The sequence below is a fragment of the Macaca fascicularis genome, chromosome 6, assembly GCF_037993035.2.
Source record: "Macaca fascicularis isolate 582-1 chromosome 6, T2T-MFA8v1.1".
Taxonomy (NCBI): domain Eukaryota; kingdom Metazoa; phylum Chordata; class Mammalia; order Primates; family Cercopithecidae; genus Macaca; species Macaca fascicularis.
Window position 1 is genome coordinate 83408354 of NC_088380.1, and position 16066 is coordinate 83424419.

At 35.8% G+C, this 16066-nt stretch overlaps 1 protein-coding gene across 5 annotated transcripts in view; it reads right to left on the minus strand.

The window, feature by feature from the left end:
* The window catches only part of HOMER1 (homer scaffold protein 1), a 165434-nt gene that overhangs the window by 84429 nt on the left and 64939 nt on the right, over window positions 1-16066 (minus strand). For all 5 annotated transcript variants that reach the window (XR_006698755.3, XR_010587416.2, XM_065546403.1 and 2 more), the window contains 2 exons: window positions 12336-12428; window positions 3296-3435 (listed from right to left, as the gene is read on the minus strand). Coding sequence is in view for 3 of the 5 variants with exons in the window: in XM_065546403.1 (XP_065402475.1) it covers window positions 3296-3435; window positions 12336-12428 (233 nt within the window). In the remaining 2 variants the exon portion in view is untranslated. The remainder of the gene's footprint in view (window positions 1-3295; window positions 3436-12335; window positions 12429-16066) is intronic.

Below are 16066 nucleotides of genomic sequence, written 5' to 3' on the forward strand. Positions count from 1 at the left end.
ACATCCCCCATCTTTTTTTAGAACGTAGACATTCTAGTGATTTTGCTCCTTATTTAGCAGTTAAATGGAATCAACTAAAACAGAGAAATACTGGCAAAAAAATTTTTTGCTATTAATTATTTTCTGCTAAAACACATATTGGAGAAGGAAGACAATATAGTCTAAGCATTAAAAACTTAAGATTTTATAGCACTTTGGGAGGCTGAGGCGGGTGGATCATGAGGTCAGGAGATCGAGACCATACTGGCTAACAGGGTGAAACCTCATCTCTACTAAAAATACAAAAAATTAGCCGGGCGTGGTGGCGGGTGCCTGTAGTCCCACTTACTCGGGAGGCTGAGGCAGGAGAACGGCGTGAACCGGAAGGTGGAGCTTGCAGTGAGCCGAGATTGAGCCACTGCACTCCAGCCTGGGCGACAGAGTGAGACTCTGTCTCTAAATAAATAAATAAATAAATAAATAAATAAAATGTTAATTGTGTTCCTTTGCAATGGGAAAAAATAATAGTGTGCCCAGTTTAAAAACTTGTGAGTTTTAGATTTCAATAAAATTTATTTTAATATTCTGTTTCTAATCATGAAACATGGATCTTATTTCTATATAGGTCTCCTAGGACAGGAACAGTTACTAACTTCCTGACAAAACAATGTGCTTGTGTTGGGTATTTGCCTAATGAACTGTAATTGACAGTGCATACCAGGATCAGAGCTGAGCTGTAGACTCACATTTGTTACTAATGAACTGTGTGACTTAGGTAACTCATCCAACCTCTGGGATTTAGTCTTGCACATGCCAAAGGCACACACTTTCAAACTTTGACATTTTACACTATAATCAGCACACACACATATACGTAGACTACTGAAACAGTTTCTACTCTCAATATGAGTTTTACTCTAATGTTTTCTCTTTGGTTTCATTATATTTCATTTTTCAGAAAGCCACAAATGGCCTATTAAACTGATATCAAACTACCACAGTTCAGAAAATCATGGATTATATCATCTCTGAGGTCTCTTCTAGCTCTGATATTCTGGGATTCTAGCATTAACTTAAAATACTCAATGTTCTATACCTCAGGTGGAAATTTTGTTTTCAGTCAACTAACTAGCTGAATACTGATTAATACTGACTAATGTAAAACCAAAACAAGTTCAGAGAATGTCTTAAAAAATCCTGTGAAGTGTTTTTCAACAAGAACTACAAGATTATGTAATACCTCTCACATAATTAAAAACTTAAATTGACCTGTTAAGTTTTATATTCAGAACTCCGTCAAGTATCTCCATGACTCATCTATAAATTCCAGTAGTCAAAGCAGCTGTGTACTTCAAGTCAAAGCAACTCTTATTAAAGACTCTTGAGAACAGAGAAAAATCATGGAGAAGACCAATTCCAGGTAGTAACTCCAAATACCAAGGATTAACAAAATTGTAGACATTGGAAAATTTTAGGTGCATAAAGTAAACTAAAAATAGCTTTTACAAATGTTAAATACAAAATTTCTTATTTCTAAAAGCTACAGTATTCAACACAGATGGCTCAATTTAAGTGTTAGCCAAAGAAATCAATATAATTATATTTGGTGAAGTTGTAAGTCTGTTTATTAAATGGATATGTTAAATCTAATTTAATAGCAAGAAAATTTTTCCTATCCTCAACACAGTAAAATATTTTTTTAAATTGCATACTAATACGATTATTTACTTGTAACTGCATATTTTAAAAGACTATATAATGTAAACATATTATTCAGATCGAAAGCACTAAAATTTTTCATGTGTTCAGTCATCTTTATAACTATAAACAGAAAATATGGTTATACCACAATAAAACAATAAATCTATAACTCCACAATATATCTGTTTTATGTAAAATTATTAGCACTATTAGCAACAAATCAGAATAGCCTCATAGTCAGTTTTCCTCTGTTCATTCCTAAACAAACTTTTTTTGTTTTTTATAGACAAGGTCTTACTTTGTCACCCAGGCTGCAGTACAGTGGCACAATCATAGCTCACTGCAGCCTTGGATTCCCAGGCTCAAGTGATCCTCCTGCCTCAGCCTCCCAAGTAGCTAAAAGGTGTGTGCACCACCATGCTTGGCCTAAGTTTTTACATTTTTGTAGAGACAGGGGTCTCACTATGTTGCCCAGGCTGGTCTCAAACTCCTGGCCTCAAGTGATCCTCCTACCTCAGCTTCCCAAAGTGCTGGGATTACAGGCATGTGCCACTGCACCTGGCCATTCCTTAAAAAACCTTAACTAATTTTTTCTTCTTCCTCAGCCTGACAATGAGGTCTCTCAATGTTAGCCTCTACTATATTTAATCCTATGCCCTTAATATTCAACAAATTTCAATCAAAATAAAAATTCTCATGAGAAAGAGAGTTGAAGAGTATCTCACTTCACTTCAATTTTGCTTAATATGCCAAAGGATTTTTTTTTAATTGGTCCCCAAAAGAAATGTACTATGAAGGAAAATTGTTTTCCTAATTTTAACTAAAACTAACCTAGTGAAAAGTTTCCAAAGAAGGATAAAAAATTAACTTTAAAACAGACGACTGATAGGTATTTGTTTTACATTTGCAAGATTGCAATTGCACAGACCTCCTTACATCCCAAATATACCAAGTATAGCCAATAATTAATGTAACTGGTTTGGAACACATTTAGGATAAATTATATGTTTTCAGAGTTATCAGATTCTTTTAAAATTCAAAAGCAAGTGAAGACTTATCTCCTGTTAGTTAGTGTGCAAAGATAAATCTGCCATTAACATTAACAAACCCATGCTAAAAGTTATCCCACTGTTTCCTTCCGTGAAATCATGTGGTAAGATCACCTCAGACTATGATAAAGCTTAATTTCAGAGTGGAAAGCCTACTTAAAAAAAAAAAAATTCCAACTTACAACCTTCAAGAACATACACAAAAATAGAAACCAGGTTAATAAAGGAGGCCTTTTAGAGGCTATGTTAAAAGACAGGTAGAAGCAACTTACAAGATTTTATTTCACTGAAAAACAATTTGTACTGTAATTAGCCTAGTGCTCCTTTTTCTACATAAAGGAAATGTTCACTGCAGTCCATCTATGCAACTATAAACTATAAGTTAATAAAAAGTTTGTGTATTTCACTTCTGAGGTTAACAGAAGCAGCAAAAAAAAAAAAAAAAAAAAAAAGTCAAAGTCAACCTAGAATTTTCACTCAAAGCTTGTAACTATAAAGGTTCCTGAAACCAAACATTTCCATATTTACACATTTACTTAATCATGATTGCTGAATTGAATCTGTACCTATGTGAAAATGGCAATGCATTCTGAGTTGGTTCAGCCCTTGGCTCTGAGTTCTGTGTCACATCAGGTGTTCTTTCATCGTCTGTCCCGTTGATACTTTCTGGTGTTAAAGGAGACTGAAGATCCCCACCTGCGGATTCCTTTAAAAAAAAGGGGTGGAGGATAAAGAATAGTTACACTTTTGTTAAAGTACACAATATCATCTTGAGGTTAAAACTGCCTTTGATGTATGCTAACTGATGAACCAAATTTCAACTGAAATTTGAGTCAAAGACTTAAAAAATAAAACATAGAAATTTTTATTTTTTATTCATGGCAAGCTATGAGAAAAAGTTTTTGAAGCTGGGCTACTCACAAGAAAACTCTGAAACATACAATTTAGAAATGGAAATATAACGCAATTTAGAAACAGTTTCAAATAACCGAAAAATGTTTGGTTTATATAACTAATTGGTCAGAATAAAATATATTCAAAGAATTACTATACTTCAGAAGAAAAGATGCACAAAAACACAAGAAGATGTGATGCTGGTGGAAGAAGTAGATAATGGAAGGGGTACAGGAGAAGAAGTGGATGAGGAGAGGGGGAGGATGAGGAAAGGGGTGAATGAAATTTGCAGCATGTTTTATCTGCCCTACTTTTCAATCCCTAGAGAGCTACTTAGAAAAGCAAGAAGAAATGCCTCTATAACCTATTATCTATAATGATGTTAGTGCATTTCAGCTTACCTTGTCTGGTACTCATAATGGAATTACTTTTCTTCACAAAATTTCCTGTCTTATTTCTACTTTTCATTAAGATTTGCCTTTCAAAGTAAATTTATTTAAATAGCATTAAAATTTATTTCATTTTAAATAAATTGAATTTAAAATTGAAGCTCAAGCTGACACTTATGTCTGCCACCATCGGATTAACCAAATTTGATATTGGAAATCAGAATGAGGAGTCATTTGATAGACCTATTAACTAGGGGAGGTGCTAAAACCAGACTGTTAAAGAGCAGCTTGGTGGACCTCTTATGATCCCTGGGCAATAAAATGTCACAATTGAAATATCTGTCTATATTTGGGGGGAAAAAATAAGTGTCCAACAGGACAGTGGTTAGGAATGATCATAATTTGTCAACTTAAAAAAATACAAGATTTCCTCTAATAAAAACAAGACAAATATGAGCAATGTAGCAAAATGCATATAATTTTTAAAAATCAGAATGTAAAACAGTAACTGGGTTATGATATTTATATCCTTCACATTTAGAATGTTACACATGAAGTGCTAGAAAAAAATATGTAAATATTAATGTGGTGAGACTTACGTTTTTGGGACTTCTGGTTTTATACTGCTGTATGTATTTTATTTCACATTTAAGTATTTTAATTAATAGTTCCATAATGCTATAAACTATACAAGCTGTTAAAGATCAAAAGGATACTTTCTTAATTCCACATTATCACTTAACCATTTTTCAATTTTCAGTAGAACCTCTATTTTGACCTTTAATTTCATTTTTATTAAATCTTTCTCCTAAATCTGCTTTGTTTCCATTAGCTGACAGTCAATGCACGAATAAAATCTACAGTATAATGTGACAATATAAAAATGTTTTACAACAAAGTCAAATCCTATTAAGTGAATAATGGGAATAGCAATCACAAAGTGACTACTTCTAGGTCAGTTATGGACCATATTAATTAGTCAGAAAAAATTTAACCAGCCAGTAAGAAACCATAAAATAATAATCTCTGGTATTAACAAATCAGGCTTATTACTCTCCAAAACAGGCCAAGCCAAACTAAAATAATAAAAGGTTGAATGTGCAACCTACTAAACAGTTAAATTGCTGAAGATTCAGTTCAGTAGAAATGATAACAGAAACAAATTACCGGCTGGGCGCAGTGGCTCACACCTGTAATCCCAGCACTTTAGGAGGCCAAGGCAGGCAGATCACCTGAGGTCAGGAGTTCAAGACCAGCCTGGCTGACATGATGAAACTCAATCTCTACAAAAATACAAACAAAATTAGCTGGGCATGATGGCAGGTGCCTGTAGTCCCAGCTATTCGGGAGGCTGAGGTGGGAGAATTGCTTGAACCCAGGAGGTGGAGGTTGCAGTGAGCCGAGATCATGCCACTGCACTCCAGCCTGGGCAATAGAGCAAGACTCCATCTCAAAATAAAAAATAAAAATAAAAATAAGCAAATTACCTATTAAACTTAAAGGGCATAACCAGGGTTAGCAATTAAGGATTAACTCAGGGATTTGCTGGAACTGGTTGACAAGAGTGTGCAAAAATACATTAGGATCAAAAGAGAGAGAGGAAGAGCAGTAGCAGTTTGACTCCTGGTTGTTACCATCTTCTGGGATAAATGCTCCTGTCACTTTGAGGGTGAAATAAGAGGGAGCAGGGTTTGGGGCATGGAACTTGGGGAGGCTACAAATGTTAATGCTACTAAAGTAGAAAGACTATTCCCAGGGGCCAGTTAAGAAGGGGAGAAAGAAAGGGATAGAGGTTGTAGCAATTCCAACATCTCAAAGCAGCAAGTTTTTCTTCAGAAAACTTGAATATTAGTTATATTTAAGTAAAGGCATAGTTATCCTAGGTCATTATACCTAAAATGAAAAACAATAAGCCCACCCAAAGCATGGTATTTTATTTTTTTAATTTAATTTTTTATTCTGAACCAATTGAGAACTTGGGTTTTTTAAAAGTCAGTTTTAAAAATATAAAATCAGTATTTACTGATGAGAAACGAGAAAAAATTCCAACAGTACATGAGGGCACAAAAGGAAAATGAAATCCTCTTTCCCTCCAACTACCCCAGAGGTAGCCAAAAGTATTCTGTAAAACCTTCCAGAAATTTTGCATATGCTTAAAATAGTACTTGAAACATATTTTGTATTTAACATATTCTAAGCATCTATTTCTTTTTTAATCTAAATTTTGTGTAATTTCCTAAACACCCTACTTCAGTTATTCTTTTTTGGTGTGTGTGTGTGTGTGTGTGTGTGCTTGTGTGTGTGTATACCCAAAGCTGATAAGAAAAATGAAAAAAAGCAAAAAATAAAATGAAAGAAAAACAGATCAAATGATCCTTTCTATTGACTTTATATCCTTGCTTTGAGAAAATAAAACCACTTACATCTCATTTTGTTTGAGAAACTCTCCCTATAACTCTCACCGAAACAAATAATCTACAGTAAGAAAAAGGACAGTAGCACTAAAGAAAAAACATAGAAGTACAAATCTGAGAGAATATCAAGGAAACCAAAACTAACAGATGCAACCTATTATAAAAAAGGCACCCGAGCACAGATGTGAGATTCAGGAAATGCTTCTTAAGAATTCTCTCTTCCTACCCATTTGTGAAGTGGGTAACTTAAAATTAAAATAAAACCCACAAATGAAATTTTGGCTCAAAAGCCAAAAAATGAGAAATATTCTGGGACGCATAGAAAAAAAATTGACCTTGACCTTCACTCTAGGACAAGCCTTTAGAGTGTTATCAACGACCTACTGCATATTGGAAGGGTGGGCTGGGGAGGTATGCAGCAGCACTGCCATGACCCACTATACCAAATATCACTACCACCTTCCATTTCATGCCAATAAAACCTGAAATTAAATTCCCATTACAGTTTCAACCTTGTTGGCCTAAGGAAAACAGGGCCCTTTCTTTACCATTTAACAAAAATTCACGGAAGACTCAGTCCATTCTAGGGTTTTATACTTAAACAAAGATGAGAACCACCACTGTTTTCTGAGCAGAGGGTCTGACAGAAAAACTGGGGGAGGAGCTAATAGTGTTGAGATCCCATGGCAGTGAGAATGGAAAGAAAGAAGACAGCAGAAGGACACATAAAGGAAGATGAGGCTGAGCTCTCAAACAAGATCCTCATATCCTCAGTCATACATTTTTCCTCTAGTTGGTCACCATCCAGAGCTACCATTTCTGAAATCCATTTTGTGACAACCACAGAAGTTCTTACAATCTGACTTTCTGGATTAATTTATGCTCTTCCTTCGCTATGTAAAGTATACTGGTTGATTGATGCTTAGGGTTAGTGGATTAACTGTCACTCTGCTTGAATATTTTGCAACCACCAGCTGCATAAAATGCTTACCAAGAGTCAGCTGTATGTGTCCCAAACCTGTTTATGCCAATTATATTTATATAATTGTAAAACTGAATTAGGTACTATGTAAACTACTGATTTTGAATGCAAAACTAGAGTGGTTATTTTAATGAAAACCAGGCTAAATACTTTGAAATGACTAAAATGTAAATGGCTTAAAAATTAAAATAAAACTCACAACTGAATTAGGCATATATAATATTCTACAATATAATATCTAACATAGGAATAGCTTCGGCATCTCCTAGAAACTTGTTAGAAACGTAAATACTTGGGTACCATCTTAGACCTACTAAATCAGAAAGTCTGGGAGTGGAGCTCACCAATCTGAGTTTTAGCAAGTCTTTCAGGGAATTCTGATGCAGAATTCTGATGCAAAGTATTTTTCAAATACATATTGTATAAATATACACTTAAGACATCTGAATTTTTAAAGACAACTGTTAGTGCCAGACACGATGTTAAGGCCTTACATCATCATCCTCCCCATTACAACCACATCAGTTGTTAATATTTATCTATTATCTACTATATGCTAAGTACTTTGTAATCCTCATTTAATTCTCACAATATTCCTAATAAGAACATATTGTTCTCATTCTCATTTTATAGAGGAAGAAAAACAGTGACTTGCCTAAGCTCAGAAAACTATTAAGGGTTGGAGCCCAATTTCAAATTCAGATTTTAGAACTCCCATTACTAACCATGACCTGACACTGTGTCGTTACCATATTTATTGATGATGATCAATGATTCTATAAGTAATGTAATACTCACGTTACAAACATATAAACACACTAGAATTAAACAACCAAGTGTATTACATGGCAACAGAAAAGTAATTTATATCTAGGTCTGTCTGACTCAAACTTTTAACCAGTCTCTTACACCTCCCTCAAATAAAAACGAAAGCTATGACCAACCAAGTTTCTACTACTATCGATTTTCCTCTTTAACCTATTATTATTATTATTATTATTATTATTATTTTTTTTTTTTTTTTTTGAGACGGAGTCTTGCTCTGTCGCCCAAGCTGGAGTGCAGTGGCGCGATCCTGGCTCACTGCAAGCTCCGCCTCCTGGGTTCACGCCATTCTCCTGCCCCAGCCTCCCAAGTAGCTGGGACTACAGGCGCCCGCCACTGCGCACGGCTCATTTTTTTTGTATTTTTAGTAGAGACGGGGTTTCACCGTGGTCTCGATCTTCTGACCTTGTGATCCGCCCGCCTCGGCCTCCCAAAGTGCTGGGATTACAGGCGTGAGCCACCGCGCCCGGCCTAACCTATTATTAATTATCCCACTTAACCGTTCTTTTGTTAAATTCCACAGTAATGTTACATTCTTCAGGCAGCATTAATTTAGGAGACTGGGTTAAACCACTGAGAATCAAGTAGGGTAGGCATGGCCAATGGTCATACAATTCAAACTAGAACAGACACATTAGATATTATCACCCAGGCTGCAGTGCAGTGACGTGATTGTAATAACTCACCGCAGCCTCAAACCACTGGGCTCAAGCAATCCTCCCACCTTAGCTCCTGAGTAGCTGGGACTATAGGTGCATACCACGCCTGGCTGAACTGATAAATGTTTTTTAAAAAATGATTCTCTCTGGCTTCTGTATATTAAATTGACAATTAGGCTTCAAATGTTTTGATAAGATAAATTAAGGTCCATATATTTTGGCTCTCAAATAGTGATGAATTTAAGATATTTCCTTATTCTTTATATTTCATAGTATTTTTCAAATATAAGCATCTTTTATATATTCCTTTAATCAAAGCAGAGGCTTAAAGTCATTCCTTCCACCAAAGAGGAACAGGTATTAGCAGCAACTTATAATGGTTCATGACCAGTTCAACTAAAATGGAAGTTACGATTAGAGAAACAGAAACTAATTAAAATGGCAAAGCTTAATCCATTGCAATTTTATTAAAATCCTTTGAGTACTCTTTTACTGAATGTGTTGTTTGATGCATCTTCTCATAACACTGGAACCATTCACTAGAGGAACTAGAGCTCCCAACATGTACTGGCATTTAATTTTAAATGGGGCTTTATGTTTAAAAGTATCACTACACTTTCACAGCACTTAGAGAAGACAGATACAAGAGAAGTTTCAAATGATCATCAAAGTTATTCCAGGTCACTGCATGTACAGATGCATAATGGAGCTTTGGCTTCAATCCAGGGTACACCTTTAGTCTATGAGGGAATATGTACTTTAAGCATATTTAACAGTGCTCTCCTTTATTCTTATTTAAAAAAAAAATTCAACTCTCTATACCGGTAGAGTTTTCCAAATAGAGCTGGGTGATAGAAGTGGAAAGGGAGATAAATAAAAAATAATTTTCTAAACTGTTCTAATCATTGGTTAGTTATTAAATTCCAAGGCAATTCCTACTTACTTCAAGAAAGTTCCATGTAAATCTGCTACTACTGACATTCCAGAGAAACATTTGTAACATCTGATTCTTCCTTTCCATAAAAGCTACTGAGTACAGTTCAGAAACAATTACTACAGAGAACAGCCAAGAGCTGAATCCTACTTGTAGGAAACAATTAAAATTAAAATTAATTTTAGAAAAGCCTACTATTAAAAAGCTGAAAATAGTGGCATTCTATATTAATCAGACAGTAAAACCCTTGTATTATAAAAGTACCAAAATGTGGCCGGGCGTGGTGGCTCACGCCTGTAATCCCAGCACTTTGGGAGGCCGAGGTGGGCAGATCACAAGGTCAGGAGATCGAGACCATGGTGAAACCCCGTCTCTACTAAAAATAGAAAAAATTAGCCGGGCACAGGGGCGGGCGCCTGTAGTCCCAGCTACTCGGGAGGCTGAGGCAGGAGAATGGCGTGAACCCGGGAGGCGGAGCTTGCAGTGAGCCGAGATTGCGCCACTGCACTCCAGCCTGGGCGACAGAGCGAGACTCCGTCTCAAAAAAAAAAAAAAAAAAAAAAAAGTACCAAAATGTAACTATTTAATCAACTTTACTTGGAGATATAACTTCCAACTGAAGGAAGATTATGATGGACAAGTAAAAGGTCCTTTGTTCAAAGAAAAAGTAATACTTTTGTAAAACCTATAACCATTGTCTCAGTGCTAAGCATAAAGATGTTTCAACTTCAGATTTAAGTATACTTTAAAAGTATGTAAAACAGGCTGGGGCAGTGGCTCACGCCTGTAATCTCAGCACTTTGGGAGGCCGAGGCAGGCGGATCACTTGAGGCCAGGGAGACCAGCCTGGCCAACATGATAAAACACCACCTCTACTAAAAATGCAAAAATTAGCCAGGTGTGGTGGCGCACACCTATAATCCCAGCTACTTGGGAGGCTGAGGCATGAGAATCGCTTGAACCTGGGAGGCAGAGGTTGCAGCAACTGGAGATTGTGCCACTGCACTCCGGCCTGAGTGACAGAGCATGACTCTAGCTCAAAATAAATAAATAAATAATAAAAGTATGTAAAACAAACCCTATTGTTTGTGCGTGTGTGCATGAGTGTGCACATACTTTATGTATATGACGACATTCTGACATCTTTTAAAAAAAGTTTCTGACTGAGAAGAGACTGCTTCTCCCCTCTAGGGCTAGCTAATTCTTAAGGACAGCAAGAGCCCGGTCCAGAGCATGTCTCTGATATGCAAACTAGCCAATCCAGAGCCATACCTCCTCTATCTGATCCATACATCCCAGTAGACAATATTCCTCTAACTTACTCCATCCCAGGGCCAGTTACCAGACAATGAGGGACCACCCCTATAGTTTAGAGCCCCCTGAAATTATTCAACCCAGCCAATCCTAAACTATTTCCCCCTCTCTGCTTTGCCTTTCCCATAGAAATTCCAATAAAGGCTCTACCTCGGCTTTCCCCTCACTCCTGCTTTCTGTCTCTTGACCACCTTAAGACTTTCCCTGTTTCTAGGACCTGCAAGTATAATATACTTGTTTTCCTGAACTTTTCCTGTGACTCCCCTGGTGGTTACATTTGACTATCACATGATCTTTAAGTACTTTTGCTAAGTTACAAGCACATTAAATACTTTGAATTGAATTACTAAACTGAAATTTTGATTAAAAATATTCTTGGCCGGGCGCGGTGGCTCAAGCCTGTAATCCCAGCACTTTGGGAGGCCGAGACAGGCGGATCACGAGGTCAGGAGATCGAGACCATCCTGGCTAACACGGTGAAACCCCGTCTCTACTAAAAAATACAAAAAACTAGCCGGGCGAGGTGGCGGGCGCCTGTAGTCCCAGCTACTCGGGAGGCTGAGGCAGGAGAATGGTCTAAACCCGGGAGGCGGAGCTTGCAGTGAGCTGAGATCCAGCCACTGCACCCCAGCCTGGGCGACACAGCAAGACTCTGTCTCAAAAAAAAAAATAAAAATAAAAAATAAAAATATTCTTGTAGGCATTGGCATATAGAAAAACCTTTTTCCACCAGTACAAATTAAGTAAAGGATGCATTTCTCTCTCTCTCTCTCTCTCTCTCTCTCTCTTTTTTTTTTCTTTTTGAGACAGGGTCTTGCTGTTGCCCAGGCTGGAGCACAGTGGCACAATCATAGCTCACTGCAGCCTCGACCTCCCAGTCAAGTGATCCTCCTACCTCAGCTTCCCAAGCAGCTGAGACCATAGGCTTGCACCATCACACTTGGCTAATTTTATTTTTATTTTTTAAAATTAATTTAATTTTAATGAGGTCTCCCTATGTTGCTCAGGTTGGTCTTGAACTCCCGGGCTCAAGTAATCCTCCCACCTAAGCCTCTCAAAGTCTTGAGATTACAAGTGTGAGCCACCACACTAACGGGTGCATTTCTATGTGTACTTTGGATATTTGATTCTGGCATAAAGGATACTATCTGAAATGAACAATGTTCATAATTAAGAATAGGAATGATAAACCCACCTGTGAAGGTGTACTGGTAAGTTCCATCTTCTCTTGTGATTTTTCCTTTGCTAGTCGAGCAGCTTCTTTAAATTCCTGAAACTTCTCTGCAAACTGAATGTATAAAGACTACATACATTAACCAAATAAAAATAGGTCACAGCGCCCACTTTTACCTCAGTAAAGTTATTCATTTTCTGAATAACTGACTCTACACAAGCAATATAGCCTCCAAACCAATTATAGCTTCTAATATGAAAATGACAGAAAATGAAACCTAATTCCAAACATTTGTGCACTATGAAGTATTCTGACAAATCTTATTCAAAACATCATATATATCTAAGTTAGACTTCAGAGTCAGCTAGCTTACCAAAAGGACTCCTGGTTGGTCAGAAATAATTTACTAAGACTAAGGTAGGGGAAAGAATCAGTAAACATAAGCATACTGTGCTATGTTAATCATTGAGAAAACTGAATTTCACAAATATCCACTTGTAAACATCACAGTATTTAGAAAACGCTTTTAAATTCTACTAAAATATAAACTCTCATAATACACAACACATTTTAACTAATACAAATAGCAATATTTACTATTTTCACTAACTGACATAACTAAAAATTAATTTCCGACGATTCCTAAACAGCTCATGTACAGCAGCAGAAAGGAATAATACTCAACGGTCTTTAAGATGGATAACAATTTCAAAACAAAAATTATTGTACATGAAACACTAATTCTTAGGAACTCATAGGAAACTATAAAACATCCTGGCCACAAAGAATATCTATTTATGTTTTGGAAGTGGAAGCTAGTCTATCACTATTATCAGTGAGAATAAGTTAAGACTACATAATAACTACATTTAAAAACCCCAAATCTCTATGCAACTTAAAGTATCTGTTAGAGTTGGTAATTAAAACATGAAATTATAGTTCCTTTCTCAAATCCCCATAAATCAACTCTGATTTCATTTCCATCCTGGGAAGAAAAATTTTGGAAAGAAAGGCTTGTGATACTCTAATCTTGGAGAGATGGAGGAGGGTCAAAATTAAAGTCGTCATTATCACAACTTTTTCTTCTTACCTTAAACCTTGTCATTTCTACCTATAATCTGTAGCTCAGTAAAGTGAATTTGTGCTACTATACTCATCTAATTGAACGGAGTATCTCCAAACAGTAAAATACCTGAATACAAAGCTACAAGGATCTCTCGCTCACATTAGTGGAAATGAAATCAAATCAAAACTTCTCTTTAAGTAATCTGAAATAGTATACAAGGTTTTTCTTACACTAATTTAACATTCCACAACAGTTAATGTTTAAAACCCTTCGCAACTTCATAAAAATCTACACCATTTCTAAGTTTTACATCCTTAGTTTTCAGCAAAAGAAAAAAGTGACAGCTTAGGTTTCCATGATAACAAAATACAACTTAGTAAGCACTCTAACAATCCAAGCATAGCTGGAATTTTGTTCATACCAGTCAATCTTAAGAGACCATACATTTTTTTTTCAACGATGCTACTTTCCCTTATTTTGAGATGTCTTTGTCTAGAATTGCCTTCTCCAAACCGTTATAATGTTTTGACTTACTCATGGCTTTTAACTGATAAAACAAGCTAGAATATTTATGTACTTGCTTCGTTTATATAAAATATCATAAACTCCTTTGAGCCTCCTACAGTCTGCAAAACACCAAAATTAGTCTACAAGGTAGCCTGAAAAATAAATTATGATTTTTTTTCTTCTTTGGATCAAAACATTCTGAAAAGACTGATCTTAAGCTCTTGGAGCCAAGTTCTGTGAGTATATAAGCTCGAAATGGCTCCAAGAGCTTAAGAGCTATTTCTCAATATTCAACCCACTCTCAAATACTAGGAGATTTACCACCAGTAAGGCTGGTCAAAAGTATATGCTAACTTTAAAGAAGAAAAAATCTAAAAAAAATAAAATAAAATCCATTCTCAGAGAAAAGTTCAAACAAGGGAAAAGAGTAGAATTGACAGAAGTTAATAAACTATTCCTTTACTACATTAGCTAGTTGCTCAGTAACTTGAAAGATGTCATGAAGAACTTAATTTATAGACAAAAATTACTTAGCCCAAAAAGCATTTAAGGCATTTAAGCCAAGCTTATTTAAGAAAATAATCCACGATTTAGTTCTTGTATTGTCAAGTTAAGAAATTCGGCAAGTAGATATATTTAGAGATTTTTTTTTTGCTATAGTCTTTAATAGGCAATAAAAAAAACAAAAAACAAAAAAACAAACGAACAAAAAAAAAAAAACACCAAGTTCTAAAAAGGTTCTGAATGACGGCAAAAGTATTAGAATAAACATAAAATTTCTCAACAAAACTGTTTATGGAAGAGCAATGTTCACTGGATACCTGTATCCTAGTTATGTTGAGATACTTTGAATGTAAAACTCTTATCTTTACCACAGTTCAAGAAATATATTTAAAGAATAAGATGTGTACAAGAGAAACCAAAAAGATAATATTTGTTCGTTGTTGTTTTTTGAGACAGTCTTGCTCTGTCACCCAAGCTGGAGTGCAAGTGGTGCAATCTCAGCTCACTGCCCTGGGTTCAAAGGATTCTTGTGTCTCAGCCTCCCAAGTAGCTGGGATTACACAGGTATGTGCCACCATACCCAGCTAATTTTTTTATATTTTTAGTAGAAACCGGGTTTTGCCATGTTGACCAGGCTGGTCTCGAACTCCTGGCCTCAAGTGATCTGCCCACTTTGGCCTCTCAAAGTGGTGGGATTAAAGGCATGAGCCACTGTGCCCAGCTTTAATATTCGTGTTAATCATCCTATAGAAAATGATTTATAATCACCAAGGCAAAAGTTAAAATAGTCTTAAAATTCAGATTTAAGCCATAATTCATATCCAAAAGATAACAAAAACACTTGAAAACTGTGTTAAGAAATGTTTATAATTAGAAGAAAAAAAAATAGATTCAATATATATTCATACCACCAAGTGTAAGATTTCTAAAAAGAACCCAGTTTAAGAATTTGAATACAGAATAATGTCTGTAAAGCAAAACAGCTTAAAGTTTAATGTAAATATAAATGGTGTATATCTATAAGAGCCTGATTTCTCTGCACTTGAAAAATTTCAACTCTCTAGCTTGAGTTTTATATCATATCCTACATATACCAAATCACATGTAAAGTATTTAAAATATATGGTTATTCTTTTAACTGAATGCTTCAAACAGAGGTTTTAAGAATAAATCTTTAGGTCTGGCAGGCACAAGATCTGAAGAGAAAAGTGAGTTTTACTTTTCTCCTTGATCACTTAGTATACTGAGATTGTTTTTTCTTATATATCTGTGTAACATCCACAAGAACCCAAGGTGCTGCTGGTATAAACGTTACCTGCCTTTTGCTTATTGACAGAACTGTCTTATTTCCAATATTCAGCCTGGTGATGCTTTGCATTTTATTGGCCTTTCTGGTCACTTGGTGAGTATTATCTAAAAAGTCCTCATGATGTCTATAGTATCTCAGTCTGCACTGCATCAGAGCTCGGAGTATTCCACATCCAGATAAAGCACAATTTCCCCTAAACACAGTAATCTGTATGTACCTGCTGTCACATCAAAATGCTGAAATCTGTATCACTGTCAACTTGAGTTTTCACAATTCAAAAGACCTTGGTAACTGCCTACATTGCAGACCATCTCCAATTGAGGGTACTAATCTCTAACAAAAATCCATTCTGAAGTGATAATCCCC